Genomic DNA, 15131 nt, shown 5'->3' with positions numbered 1-15131 from the left:
AGAATCCTAAACGTAATTTAATTTGATTAACAGGAAAGTTTGAAAGTGATAGTAAGCATCTACCAAATGCCAAAAATAAGTAAAATCAAGCGATGACTGATATACAGTACAAACACCTGAATGATTCTCAAACCTTGTCCATATGATGTACTATAAGCTGCAGCAGTTTTGGCAACAGCTGCTTGAATGAAGGATGATCATGAATAATATAAGGAAAAGATAAGAATATACAAGGGTCCAAAGAAAAGATGAACAAACATAAAGCAACATCCCCTTGTTGTACTTATTTTATCAATTTAAATGCATAAATGGTGCAAAATAAAATACATTTTGAGACTGTCTATATAGGGTAGCCAAGACATCAGTGGTTGAATATTTAGTACAAAGATGTAAACTTGAATTCTCTTTCTGACATGTAAGTGATCAAATTCACCATCCTCAAAGATATCAGTGTTGTTCTATTAATGTCTAAAACGTCTTAAATAATAAGCCCATCAAATATGGAATTCATAAATAAAAAAATTAAATTTAATAAAAAAATTGTCTAAAATAAAATTGAAACAGCGGCACCGGTTAGTTTTTTGTTCTACACTGCAAAATAGAATTGATCTAATTTATATATTGATTTAATTTCATTCAACATGTTTTAAATCATAAAAGGCAGCAGACAATTCATTTTATTTTTCGGACCCAAAACACATCAGACATACACAGCTGTAATCTAGCTTGTCAGGATTGTGCAGTTTAAGAAACGATTACTGGGAGGCTGAGGACTGAGAGGGGGTCATGGTCAAAAGGAATAAGGTAAAGGGTGCACACTTTCCGGGGGCATCAATCCTAGAACTGAGAGTGTCAGACTGCTTTTAGGTCTTTGAGGAGCTGGACGGCATTTCTGAAGATTCTGAGGTGGTAGGTAGACATAAGGATTCAGAAAAGAGAGGTCATATTTTACCAACATGATGGAATTCTATTAAGAAGCAACAAAAGGATATGATCAAAGTGGAGTATGTAATACTATTTATCTTGACTTTCAGAAAGCATTTAATAAAGTGCTACATAAAAGGTTGATCATCAGACTAAAAGAATTGGGAGTCCAGGGTGTTTGTAATTGGATGCTATTTTTCATTATATATATATATATATATATATATATATATATATATATATATATATATATATATATATATATATACAGTATATATATATATATACAATTTGCATAGGAATATAAGTAACAAGCTGGTTAAATTTGCAGATAATATCAAGACAGGTGGATTGGCAGATAATCTGGAATCAGCTGAATCATTACAGAGGGACATGAACAGCATATATAGGCTTGGGCAGATTTGTGGCAGATGAAATTTAATGTCAGTATTGTAGATAGATAGATAGATAGATAGATAGATAGATAGATAGATAGATAGATAGATAGATAGATAGATAGATAGATAGAAAAACGTAAAGTATTACATTTAGGTTTGAATACACAATGGGAGGTCTGAAAATTGAAAGTACACATTATTAGAAGGATTTAGGAGTTGTAGTGGATTCTACACTCTCATCTGCAAGACAGTGCTCAGAAGCCATTAAGAAAGTTGACAGAATGTTAGGTTACAGTATACAGCATGATGTGTAGAGTAGAATTCCAAGAAGGATATGGTCATGCTTTATAATGCCCCGATGATGGGCCTGATCTAGACTACCGAGTACAGTTTTGGTCTCCAGGCTACAAAAAGGACATAGCAGCACCAGAAAAAAATCCATAGAAAAGTGACTAGGCTCATTCCAGAGCTACAGGGGATGAATCTGAAGAAAGACTGAAAGAGCCGAGCCTTTTCACTTTAAGCAAAAGAAGATTGCGAGGAGACATGCTTAAAGTGTTTAAACTTATGAAGGAAATAAGTACAGTGGATCAAGACTGTTATTTTAAAATTAGTTCATCAAGATCACGGAGACATAGTTGGAAACTTGTTAAGGGTAAATTTTGTACAAACATTAGGAAGTTTTTCTTTACACAGAGAACCACAGACACTTAGAATAAGCTACCAAGTAGAGTGGTGGACAGTACGACTTTTAAAACTAGACTTGATATTTTTTTAGAAGAATTAAGTGGATAAAACTGGCAAGCTTTGTTGGGCTGTATGACCTGTTCTCTTCTAGATTGTCCTAAAGTTCCAATGTTTACTTAGCTAAATTTGGTAATTTACAGTTAGGTCCATAAATATTAGGACAGAGACAACTTTTTTCTAATTTTGGTTCTGTACATTACCACAATGAATTTTAAATGAAACAACTCAGACACAGTTGAAGAGCAGACTTTCAGCTTTAATTCAGTGGGCTGAACAAAAATGTGAGGCCACTAAAGCATTTTTTTAACACAATCCCTTCTTTTCAGGGGCTCAAAAGTAATTGGACAAATTAAATAACTGGAAATAAAATGTTCATTTGTAATACTTGGTTGAAAACCCTTTGCTGGCAATGACAGCCTGAAGTCTTGAACTCATGGACATCACCAGATGCTAGGTTTTCTCCTTTTTAATGCTCTGCCAGGCCTTTACTGCAGCGGCTTTCAGTTGCTGTTTGTTTGTGGGCCTTTCTGTCTGAAGTTTAGTCTTCAACAAGTGAAACGCATGCTCAGTTGGGTTAAGATCAGGTGACTGACTTGGCCATTCAAGAATTTTCCACTTCTTTGCTTTGATAAACTCCTGGGTTGCTTTGGCTGTATGTTTTGGGTCATTGTCCATCTGTATCATGAAACGCTGCCCAATCAATTTGACTGCATTTAGCTGGATTTGAGCAGACAGTATATCTCTGAACACCTCAGAATTCATTCGGCTGGTTCTGTCCTGTGTCACATCATCAATAAACACTTGTGTCCCAGTGCCACTGGCAGCCATGCACGCCCAAGTCATCACACTGCCTCCACCGTGTTTTACAGATGATGTGGTATGTTTTGGATAATGAGCTGTTCCATGCCTTCTCCATACTTTTTTCTTTCCATCATTCTGGTAGAGGTTGATCTTGGTTTCATCTGTCCAAAGAATGTTTTTCCAGAACTGTGCTGGCTTTTTTAGATGTTCTTTAGCAAAGTCCAATCTAGCCTTTCTATTCTTGAGGCTTTTGAGTGGCTTGCACCTTGCAGTGCACCCTCTGTATTTACTTTCATGCAGTCTTCTCTTTATGGTAGACTTGGATATCGATACACCTACCCCCTGGAGAGTGTTGTTCACTTGGTTGGCTGTTGTGAAGGGGTTTCTCTTCACCATGGAAATGATTCTGCGATCATCCACCACTGTTGTCTTCTGTGGACGTCCAGGTCTTTTTGCGTTGCTGAGTTCACCAGTGCTTGCTTTCTTTCTCAGGATGTACCAAATTGTAGATTTTGCCACTCGTAATATTGTAGCAATTTCTCGGATGGGTTTTTTCTGTTTTCGCAGCTTAAGGAAGGCTTCTTTCACCTGCATGGAGAGCTCCTTTGACCGCATGTTGTCTGTTCACAGCAAAATCTTCCACATGCAAGCACCACACCTCAAATCAACTCCAGGCCTTTTATCTGCTTAATTGATAATGACATAACGACGGACTTGCCCACACCTGCCCATGAAATAGCCTTTGAGTCAATTGTCCAATTACTTTTGAGCCCCTGAAATGAAGGGATTGTGTTAAAAAATGCTTTAGTTGCCTCACATTTTTATGCAATCGTTTTGTTCACCCCACTGAATTAAAGCTGAAAGGCTGCACTTCAACTGCATCTGAGTTGTTTAATTTAAAATTCATTATGGTAATGTACAGAACCAAAATTAGAAAAAAAGTTGTCTCTGTCCAAATATTTATGGACCTAACTGTAAATAGACATATCATAGAGCCATTTCAAAAATTTAAAAAGAAAGCTGAACTCTTTAAGATGTCCCTTAGACACCTGTGTTAGTAGTGTAATGTGCAGGAAATTAACCCAAGATAACAAATGACAAAAAGACCAAGTGAGTTTTGTGATTATTTTCCAAAGCTCTTTGTTATCTGAAATTTAACAAAACAAATTTAAATTGCTTCCTTGTTGGCCCCACCCTAGCGTCCACATCCAAAAAACACAATGTTGACAACAGGAACATCGTTCCCATGTACTGTATTTCAGTGTTTAAATATATCTAATATTGTCACATCAGACATCTGCAAATATAAAAAATAAATCCATGTAATAATAAAATCAATAAAAATACACAAAAAAGCACAAAATAAATAAATTAAACTTTCAACTAAAAGGAAAAATTAATTTACCCTACTAGTTGAAAATCTATAAATGGGCTCAAAATGTGATGTGACTTTCTTGGAAAAAAGAACAACAGCAAACCGCAGTAGGCAAAAGAAGTTCACAAAAAAGGAGTTGAAACAACTAGAAGAGGAGGAAGCAAAAATTAACAAGTGGTTTGGTTAACTTGTTAATTTCCAAATGAGATTAAGCACTACTTTAGGTATGACGGGTTTCGGGAAACACTCACTTATTAATGAAATGAAGTAACGAAGTGCTTAGAATTATGAAACTTTCGGAAAAAGTAGATAAAGTTCTGCAGTAGAGCTAACCATTTCCTTCTTTTCATAACCATACTATTTATGGTATAAAATGAGAGCTTATTTGTCTAGCTCCTTAGAAAATTCAAATTTCATCTGAAAAATGTGTAGCCTTAATATCCAAATCTTTATCTAAGTATGAATGTAACTTTACTATTTATGAAACAATCTACAAGAAACTATCCCTAATAGCGATGAAAGGTTGCTGTTTTAACAGAAAGAGAATGAAGTGCAGAGGACAGTGTGGTTTCTTTAAAAATATTGTAATGTCACAAAAATTTTGTGACATCAACATATATATGTACTTTTTTTGATATGTGTGCAACCTTGAGACATGAATACTCAGGAATGTTCTTAGTTGCAAAACGGATGTACTGTATTCAGTAAGTTTTAAGGCTTTTGTTTCATTTTTACTGTGGTGTCCCATAGATTGTTATTGTATGCCACTGGAGGAAACACACTTTTTCAATTTATAAATAATACTTCACAAGTATGGGGCAAATGAATGTACACCATGATTATGAAAAAAATAATTCCAACTTTCAATTACAAGAATGCCAAGCTAATCATTTTTAAGCACAGCATCTGCACAATTGAACAAAGAAACATTGGAACTCAGAAGTGCAGATGGATCAGTTCTGAGAACACCACACAGTAATATGGCCAAAAGTGTTGGTGGCTAGATGGCAGAACAGCAATTTGAACTGCATGGGGATGGACAGGAATGAGATGAATGAATTTTGGAATTGGCTTATCAAGGCCATTGGTGGAATGGTCTTGCTGAATGTAACTGAAACTTAGGAGTTGCTTCAGCAAAAAAAGACTGTAAAGTCTATGCTTGTACATAAAGTAGAAGACAGCTCGCTGGTTACCAGCGTCTGGGTAAATGAAGACTGCCTCTTTCCCTTTAACTACTTTCTATTTCTGTTACCAATGCTTGTTTTTCTTTTTTGGAAGTACCAAACAAGGACAGAGGGACAAGTGAACACTAACAAGAAAGAAGAGCTAAAAATGAGCTGTCACCCATTACCTAGATGTTTTGCTTTCCATTAACAGAAGGAAACATATAATTTAGTTCTTTTTATTCCTGTGACTTTAGTTAAGTAAAATGGAATTAAACAGAAATTGATTGTAGCAATAAGTGGAAAAACACTGCAGAGAGCAGCACATATATATACCTGTTCTTTTTTTTTGTACTGTACATGCCACAATTATGTCATATTGTTTAATCTTCTCTATCTAAACATATGACATTTTTGAAGTGGTTCACTATAAATTCTTCATCTCTGTATATCTGACACATTAAACAGCGGATGTTCTTCTACCACAAGAAACACAGAATTTTCAGTTTGGCAAGAATTACATATTACAGTAAATTATGAAGAATAACTGGCAGAAATGTAGTGAGATAAGATTTTTTACTTCAGCAAAAAGATGTAAATAATTCACTATGAACACAAATGAGCAGTCATTTTTGAATCAGTGAAGTACCTTAAAAATTGGGGGGTTGACTTTATATAGTGGGGAGTACATGTTCCCAACCTCCATAGCTCTAATTCACAAATTCATATCGCATTTACTTTAAGTGTGAGGTTCTCTGCTGCAAAAACGTTCACTAAATTCAATCTTTCTATTGCAGCATTGCCCACATACTACTCTCCAAACAAGCTTCTCACCCGTCTAAGAGCAGGACAGCATTCTTGCGCGGCCGACCGATGTTGGGGCCGTAGAGATTGGCGCGGTTGTAATAGCGTACCGACTGTAGCTGTGTTCGCAGCTTCAGGTAGTCTTGAGCCAGCTGACTGCCATTCAGTGTGCGGCCTACCATTGCACGATAGCTGTTTGGCTCTGTAAGTAGATGAACATTAATACATTTACTATGATAAAAGCAGCAAAAGGCATTTAACAAAAAAACTTGAAGTAATAACTCACAAGGAGTTTGGAAGGAGACTATGTTAGCATTTACATCAGACAACACCAAGAAGACAATTTAGGACTTATAGACACCAGTTATTCTGTTAATATTTTACATAAATAGAATCACATTTGCTAACAGCAAAAATTACTTTCTTTTATGTCTCTTAAAATGTTCATTATGGTGTAGTCCTTTGAATCTCAAATCTTCACACCGATAAATATTACCTTATTCACTCTGCAACTGACACTCACCATTGCCCAGTTCCCAGGAGATGTTATACTTCTTGCCAGCACTGTATTTGAGAAGACTGAGAGCACTGGAGCCATTCCATGAGTTATCTGGGTTCCGATGGAGGGCATTGAGACCAAAAACCAAGTGTAGGCCAGCACAGTCTGCAAAGTTGTACAGTTTATCTAGAGACCTGGCTGGGAGAAAGCGAACTGCAGTTGTAAATTTGCACTTGCTCACAAATAATCCATTTAATTTACAAATATTGTTAAAATAGGAGTATTCTACTTTGTGTACATGTAAATGATAAATGGGAAGGTGAGATTTAACTTCGGCATTCAAAAAGTACCTGAAGGAGAAGAATATGCTTTTTTAGCTTAAAATGAAAAAGTCTGGGAGGCATGGTCACACAACATATAACATTCTGTGTGACAGCTCATGAGCCTCTGTTTTGATTCCAGTCTGGTTGTTTTTCATATAGAGCTTGAATGTGCATTTTGTGTTCTCATTGGTTGTAACTGATGCTCTTGAAAAGATCCTAAAAAAGCAATATAGCTTATTCTTCAATGAAAGATAAAACTAGCGAAATTGAATTAGCACACTGTATGAAGTAAAAGGTGAAAGAAGGCCAAATAAGGGATTTAATTCCATGCATAGCATATAGAAGTTAAATTAGAACAATTTTGAGGAGAACAAGCCATTCAGCTAAAGAAGTCTGCAAATCCTAATCATATAGATTCTATAAAAATAACATTGAGCCAAGATTTGAAGGTCCTAAAGTCCTATTTTCTTCCACAATCTTTTGTAAATTGTTCTGTCTCTGTGATCTGTCTGGGAAGAAGCACTTTCTAATATTTGTTGTTAACTGTGTTGCTGTTGAAAAATTTGGTTTTAAATAACACCAATAATACACTGTATTAACTCCCTTCATAATTTAAAACACTTCAATTGTGTCACCTGTTAACCTTTATTGCTTAAACTAAAATGGTTCATCTCCTCCAATCTTTCCTCATAGCTCATACCTCTACATCCCAAAATCAGCCTAGTCAATATTCTCTGAACTTTCTCTAGTACCTCTCTATCTTTCTTGTAATATAGAAACCAAAACTTTACATACTGTAGCACTGCAGCTGAAGCTTCACTAGTACGTTATGTAGCTCAGGCATATCCTGCGTTGACTTGTACTGTAAATGTTATGTTATATACTGTAACTTAACATCCTGTTAGCCATTTTGATGCTTGTTTACACTGTCATGATACAGCTAGTGTCAACTTCACTTGGGTTCTTAGGTCCTACCTATGAGGTGCAACGTCAAGTTTCATACCTCTCATTGTGCGCTGTGATATAACATTTTTACTTCCTGCATGTAACAATATTAGTGAAGCATAATCTTCTCCATCTGAACACATGACTATTTGTTAATACACATTTTCTTGATGCGATGCTTGAGTTTGTCCTTAATAATTGCTTAGTTTAAACATGATACATATTAAACTTACTAGCTTATAGTTACAGTATGTGGAACAGCCCAATCACATTTTTTATATAATGGGATAATATTTGCTACTCTCCACTGCTTAGAAATTTAGATTTCTGAAAAAAAAAGCAAATTATAATGTACCTCCTTTAGTAGTTCCTGTAGGTGTTGGAAGGCTATTGGCTTACATGTAAGCATCAGAAAAATGTAAATTAAAAGTATTCACTAATTCATTGTTTGTGTATTTTACTGCTCCTAATATAACTCTTCCACCATGACCCTTTTCTTTATTACTAAGAATCTCTTTGGGTTTTCTTTCACTTTATCTGCAATATTTATCTCTAACTGCATTTTAGTTAGTTCATATTATCTTTCATAAGCATTGCTCTCATGCTGCAATAAGCCCTATGGTTAACACAGGAGTTATTTGTTTTACACTATATGCCTTATTTAGCATTTTTCCCTTTGCAAATCACTTTTAAGCTCTTAATTTGTCCACTGTGGAGTTTTCCTAATTCCCCGCTCTTTCTAAATTTTGATATAAACTTGTCCTGAGTTTTATGTAAAACACTTTTAAGCCTGGAGCAGATCTCCTCAACTATCTCCTTGCTTTAAACCTTATCCCACTTTATCTTATTTAAGCTTTGCCACATCTGCTCAAAATTTTCTCTGCTAAAATTAAACTCAATAGTTTTAGTATCTGCATAAGCACTATGCCAAAACACAGTAAAATGTATTATATCACTAGATGTTAATGGTTTAATCACATCTATCCTGTGTGCTGTCCTGATTATTACAATATATTAAGTCTAGAAATTGGTGCTTTAACATACAGTATTAAAAAACGTTAATTGATTATATCAAAAGATACCTGTTCTTATGCTCCAGTTTTTGTAAGGCTAGCCTAGTTAATGTGTTGATAATTAAAGTCCCCATGACTACAATATTGCCCACTGGACTTTTTTCTTTTAACATCATTAAAAGATGCATATTGAAACTATTGTCTTAATATTTATAGCACACTCCTCATATAAGATCTTTATCCCCCATGCTTTCTGCTTGAATCAACACTAAGATATGCCTCATTATCTAAATATAAAAACATTCAAATTGTATAAACAATGCATAAATGGCAACTCCCTCACTTTTTTGGGTTTGCCAATCTTTCCTGAATAATGTGTACCTGTTTATATTATATTCATCCTCATCTCTATTACCTAGCCAGATTTTTGCTATCAAGTCTAGTCAAGTCAGGTTTATTGTCATATGTACATAAAAAGATGAGATTCTTACTTGAATAATACATTACCAACAAAAGACACACACAAAAACATATATAGCATACAACAAGCACAGTACATATTTGTAAGAATTTGTTTATACATACATAAGTACATATATACACTATTTGTTATGTTACAGTATTAGTGTTATTATAACATAATTATGTAATGCTATATTTAAGCAACAACCAGCATATTTTATTCTTAATACTCCTAGCAGTCAAGCAACCATTTCTTAATGTAATACTAACTTTAGTTTTTTACCGTCTAACAGTGGACTGGACCTTTCAAAGTTACCTTGTAAATTTGAATTTATTCTACTGCCTGTCCTGATCTTTGAAGTTCAAAGCCCAGCCTGTCCTAAAGTTTCTGCTCTCCCCAATCCTAAGATTTAACATTCCTAAACCAACCCATTCATATGTCTCCCCAGTACATTGCTGCCCCTCTGGATCATAGCAGGACAAGTCAAATCTCTTCCATATGGAGTCCCAATGTCCCATAAATCTTTGGCCCTCTATCTCCAGCAGTCAAGCCACATGCTAAAATTTCTAATGTCCTCAATCCTACCTGGACTCTCTCATAGCAAAGGCAACATTTCAGATATGACAATCTTGTCAGTTTGGCTATTCAGCTTTGTACTTTACTCCTTAAATTTGGATTGCAGAACTGACAGCCTGTCCTTATATATGTTATTTGTAATTTCACTCACATTGACAAAACTGCTGTTATGTGTCTCATTTGTTTTAAATTATTCATAGTTCTTTCAGAAACAGAAACAAAGAGTTGCTTATTAATATCTTGTGTAAATTTCTATCACGTTGTAAAGACCGACATTAAACTTTTATGAGTCATGGATTAAAGGTTTTATTTCTATTATTATTTACTCTTTTGTTGGTGACATCAAAATTTTCTTTTGGTTTCCATTGATGCTGCATGTTAGGGTCCATTCATGCATGCATGTGGTTGCTTCATGTACGCACATCTCAATTAAGCCAGCTGACATCTCATTTATGTTAGTTATAAAAGGCCAAGACATGTTTACATTACCATCTCCACTTTGTTTACAAAGAAAAGGCTTGTCAGCCAAATAATACTATTTTTTAAAGCAATTTTATTGATTAGGTTTTTTCTGTGTTTTCATTAGTGCCTGTTAAAGATTACGATATCTAGTCAATCCCTTTCATTGCTTAGAGATTTAGCATGCACTTATGTTTATGCGCTGACTTCTGCCTTGCAAATTCCCTTAGAAATGCTACTCACCACTCTCTCTGGTTTATTCAGGTTTGCACTACAAAATTACTCCATTCAGGCAATCATACAAGTATGAAATTAAGGATAAAATGAACAACACAGAGGACAGGTACATAGGTATAGTGTAAATGCTGACAGAATTGTACTATAAACACTGATAGTAAACAGATTAAGTTAATTCATTCTTGCGATAACTGTGGAACCCTATGCACCTTTAGACATAAGTGCAGTAATCCTTGAAAGTGAGTACAGTCTGACAGGTTACTTTCTCATTTGTAGTTTAGTCCTCCTCATGTCTATTTGCAATCATCAAACCATTTAATTATAAAATAACACAGTTTAATTTCTTAAACAAAATAAGATATAATGATGACAGTTTAAATAAGGTTATCCTTCTTTGCTCAAAAGTAACATAAGTTACTGTACATTTATAATAAAATGCTGCTAGAATGGTCATAAAATAACAACTCTAGGATTTGAGTGGAAAACCAGAGTACCAAAAATAAAAACCCTAAAGAGAAATATCCAAACTCTGTACAGACAATGTCTGGAATGAAATTCAAACCCAGAACAGTGTTGCTGTGAGCCAGCACCACTTAGAACTGTACCACTGTACCTACCGCAAAGTAACAAGTGGAAAAATACAAATATGTTTTGCTGTTAAATCTTTAAGTTAATTATAAACAACAGAAGGTCACTTGTCTCATATTGACAAGTTAGGGTTGACAATAACTAAATGTTTTGTATGTGGTTCATAGAAATACTATACAGTCCTAACAATGTAAAAAAGAACAATGTAATTAATGCAAACAGTACATTAGTCTTTACTGAAATAAATAATTCCACAACAAATCACAAATTAAATTGGCTATTGAGTGGTTGATAGATCAAAAGATGGATAGATAGTACAACTGAAGGGAGAAACTGACATGAAAATGTAATTGCATTAATCCATGATACATGCTGTACTTTTTAATTTAAATCTTTTTAAAATGAAACATTGCTTTTTAATATAAGAAAATGTAATCCATATGTTTAGGATATTGAAGTCTTATCAAGGAGTAATTTAAAATAAAATTTTAGCAAAGTGGTTATACAAAAATTTGAATTTATAATAATACATAATTATTTTATAGATTTTTTCATATGTACTTTTTAATCTTTCTATTGCAAGCTTTTTCTGTTTTATAACTGTAATAGACTGGATTATCACATTTTTAACTATAGCTAATGTTTTTCTTCTTTAGATTGTCTATTATTGACTCTTTTAATATTGTAAGATTGTAGCATTGCAGCACACACACTCAATTATTCAATGACTTGTCACTTTCCACTAGTTGTGTAGGTGATGATTTTTAAATATTTTCATTAAAGATTTCAAAAATGATTTTCCATGTCATATTTGGTAATTTGTTGTATGTTGAGATCCAAATACTTCCTTTTGAGTGTATTAGTCTATCTTTGTATACTTAACTTTCTACCATGCTCCGAAGGCTAGGTTACTTTAAGGAAAGCTAAAGGGGACTGTAGCATCCCTAAATAGGAAACTAATTTATCATGAGTATTACAGCTGAAGAAAGTTTACTACTATAAGCTAAAAAAGAAAAAGTAGAGTTAAAAAATGTGTTACACTTTATTCTCACCTCCTGTCAATAAATACTCAAAGTACTGTATTATGTTGTTTTTTTCTGCATTATGTTGCTTGTCAAAAGGCTAAAACAGAATTTAATTTTGAAGAGAACTGATAGGATCATAAAAGATTTGACTGAGAATGTAAGGTCTGGATACAGACAATTCACAAATGTTTAATCACTGATTTTCTTTTCTAGGTTTCAAAAGTTAAACAGCACATTTCCAAAATTGTTAAAATAAGATAAAGGGACTTAAATTGTAAATTCTAAAAATAAACTGAACTTTAAGATGACCTATGTGGGCATTTATGTTCTATAATATACTTGGACCCCATCCAGGGTCACTTCCTGCCATGTATTTGATGTTATCAAGATATGGTCTGCCTTCTACCAACTCATAAAATTGTATTAAGTGGGTTCTGAAAATGGATGGATGGGTGAAGTGATATTGTATATCTTTGGACTATGAGCATGACAAATATTTAAAGAAATTAATCATTATTTCCTAAGAATAAATAGTCATGTATCAAAGAAAATGATCCAACATAGAAAAATAAGTAAAAAATAAAGAAGGTAATTCTCACAAAAAATAAAGAAATACACATTGTATTAAAAAAATATTGAGAAGTCTGTGTAGACATTCAAACATACTGCAATAGCAAATAAAAAAGGAAAAATACATCATTTACAGAAGAGATTCCATCATTATATAAGGGGAAACATATGCCTCATTGCTCAGCCAGATACAGCTATTATCTATTAGCTAAAGACGATAATTTCTTGGAAATTTACCACAGATGATTCAAGTTGAACCCATTTTCTGTAATTCCTAGCCCACATTCTTTTAATGTTTGAATTCAGAAATACATGTGGGACTGCCTACTTGTAATCATTTATGCTGACTTTATTGCAAGTGATAAATATAACATATGCTAATATTAAAGTAGATTAATATAATTTAGATAACAATTTACATAATAATGTGAGTAAAGTCAGTTTCACTATATATAATGTATCATTAAATTCACTTACAGTAATGATGGCAGGTAAAAAAATGTAAAGAATTTGTAAAAAAAAAACCAAATAAAGTTAGCAATAATCCAGTACAATGTTACCTGTCTTATCTATAACTTAAATGATAGTTTTAACAATGTGCTTGCAAATTAAATCATATTCTTTTAAGATCTTTATCATAATTACCATATGGTTAATTTACAGTTATGAGATGTAAAACACCACATTTATAAAATGTGCATCTATTTATATTAACACTCTGCTCTCTATTAATCCCCCTGAAGTAGCAGACATCTTATCTTTCCTATCACACATGCATCTGACTTTACAAAGGGTATAGTGATACAACCTATTTTTTTTGTAAAGAAATATTTTTAAACAGAAAATTGTTTTTTAAAGAGTGATACTCTAAGCTTTATTTGTCAATTAATGTAATGATTTGTTTTTAATGATTTAATTTATTAAGTACCTTAGTGAGGTAAAACTCTTCCCTTAGCAGCTAGTCATTTTGCAAATTTCAAAGCAATACAGAAAACTCTTAATATAAAACATAGGAACTTTAGTTTAGCTTATTACTCATTAAATGTAGGCATTACTTTTGATACACTATATGGCCAAATACTTGAAGACACATGATCATCACAACTATATGAGCTTGTTGGAATATCATTAATATGGGGTTGTCCCCACTTTGCAGCTATAACAGCCTCCACTCTTCTGGGCTGACTTTCCACAAGACCTTGGAATGTGTCTGTGGGAATATGTGCCCAGTCGACCAATAGAGCATTTGTGAGGTCAGGTACTGATATTGGATGAAAAGACCAGGCTTGCAATCAGTGTATCAATTCATCCCAAAGGTGTTCAGTATGGTTGAGGTTAGAGTTCTGTGCAGATCACTCGAGTCCCTCTTACCAAACTCAAACTACGAGATGTGATTAAAAAGTACGGTGAATGTTGATGCAAAGCACCATCCAAGAGCAACACAAAACATTTCAATGCAGGTTCTGACATGTCCATCCTAGAGCCTAGTTTGTGACACGTTTCAACTTGCTTGATACTGTCAGTCATTTGTGACTCACTGTTGAGTTCAAGTGTGTTTTTCAGGTTTGTAGTTAATAATGGATATCGAGGAACGCATTAATGTGAAATTTTGTTTCAAATTGCAAAAAGCTCAGGAAACCCATCAGATGTTAAAAATGGTTTATGGTGACATTGCACCGACAATTAAGACTGTTTACAAATGGTTTGATTGATTTCGTAAAGGATCTGACTCAGTTGAAGACAAGAAAAGATCAGGACGTCATTCAACATCAATAACCGAGGAACATGTTGAAATGGTTTCATTCTTCATCATGACAATGCTCCTTGTCACTCATCCCTTCTAGTACGACAATTTCTGTCGAATAAAAACATTACACTGTGTCTGTATCCACCTTATGCACCGGATCTGGCACAGTGTGACTTCTGGCTGTTCCGTAAATTGAAAATGACCACGAAAGGCAAACAATTTCAATCCATTGATGACATCCTGGCAGCCACGACAGCCCAACTGAAGACACGCTCGAAAGAAAACTTCCAGAACTGCTTCGCAAAGTGGCAGGAGTGTTGTGCTAAGTGCATTCAAATCCTCACGGGTGGCACAGTGGTAGTGCTGCTGCTTTGCAGTAAGGAGATTGTGGGTTTGCTTCCCGGGTCCTCCCTGTGTGGAGAGCGCTTTGAGTAGTGAGAAAAGCGCTATATAAATGTAAAGAATTATTATTAT

At 34.2% G+C, this 15131-nt stretch overlaps 1 protein-coding gene across 1 annotated transcript in view; it reads right to left on the bottom strand.

The window, feature by feature from the left end:
- hpse2 (heparanase 2) overlaps nt 1–15131 on the bottom strand; it is a 306556-nt gene that overhangs the window by 163764 nt on the left and 127661 nt on the right. Inside the window, exons 4-5 of the mRNA XM_028795686.2 lie at nt 6736–6909; nt 6243–6414 (exon numbers count right to left, since the gene is read on the bottom strand). Of these exons, the coding sequence (XP_028651519.1) occupies nt 6243–6414; nt 6736–6909 (346 nt within the window). The remainder of the gene's footprint in view (nt 1–6242; nt 6415–6735; nt 6910–15131) is intronic.

Source organism: Erpetoichthys calabaricus, chromosome 2 (genome assembly GCF_900747795.2).
Source record: "Erpetoichthys calabaricus chromosome 2, fErpCal1.3, whole genome shotgun sequence".
NCBI classification, from domain to species: Eukaryota; Metazoa; Chordata; class Cladistia; order Polypteriformes; family Polypteridae; genus Erpetoichthys; species Erpetoichthys calabaricus.
Note: the sequence above shows the minus strand (reverse complement) of the source record. Positions and strands in the feature narration are given on the sequence as shown.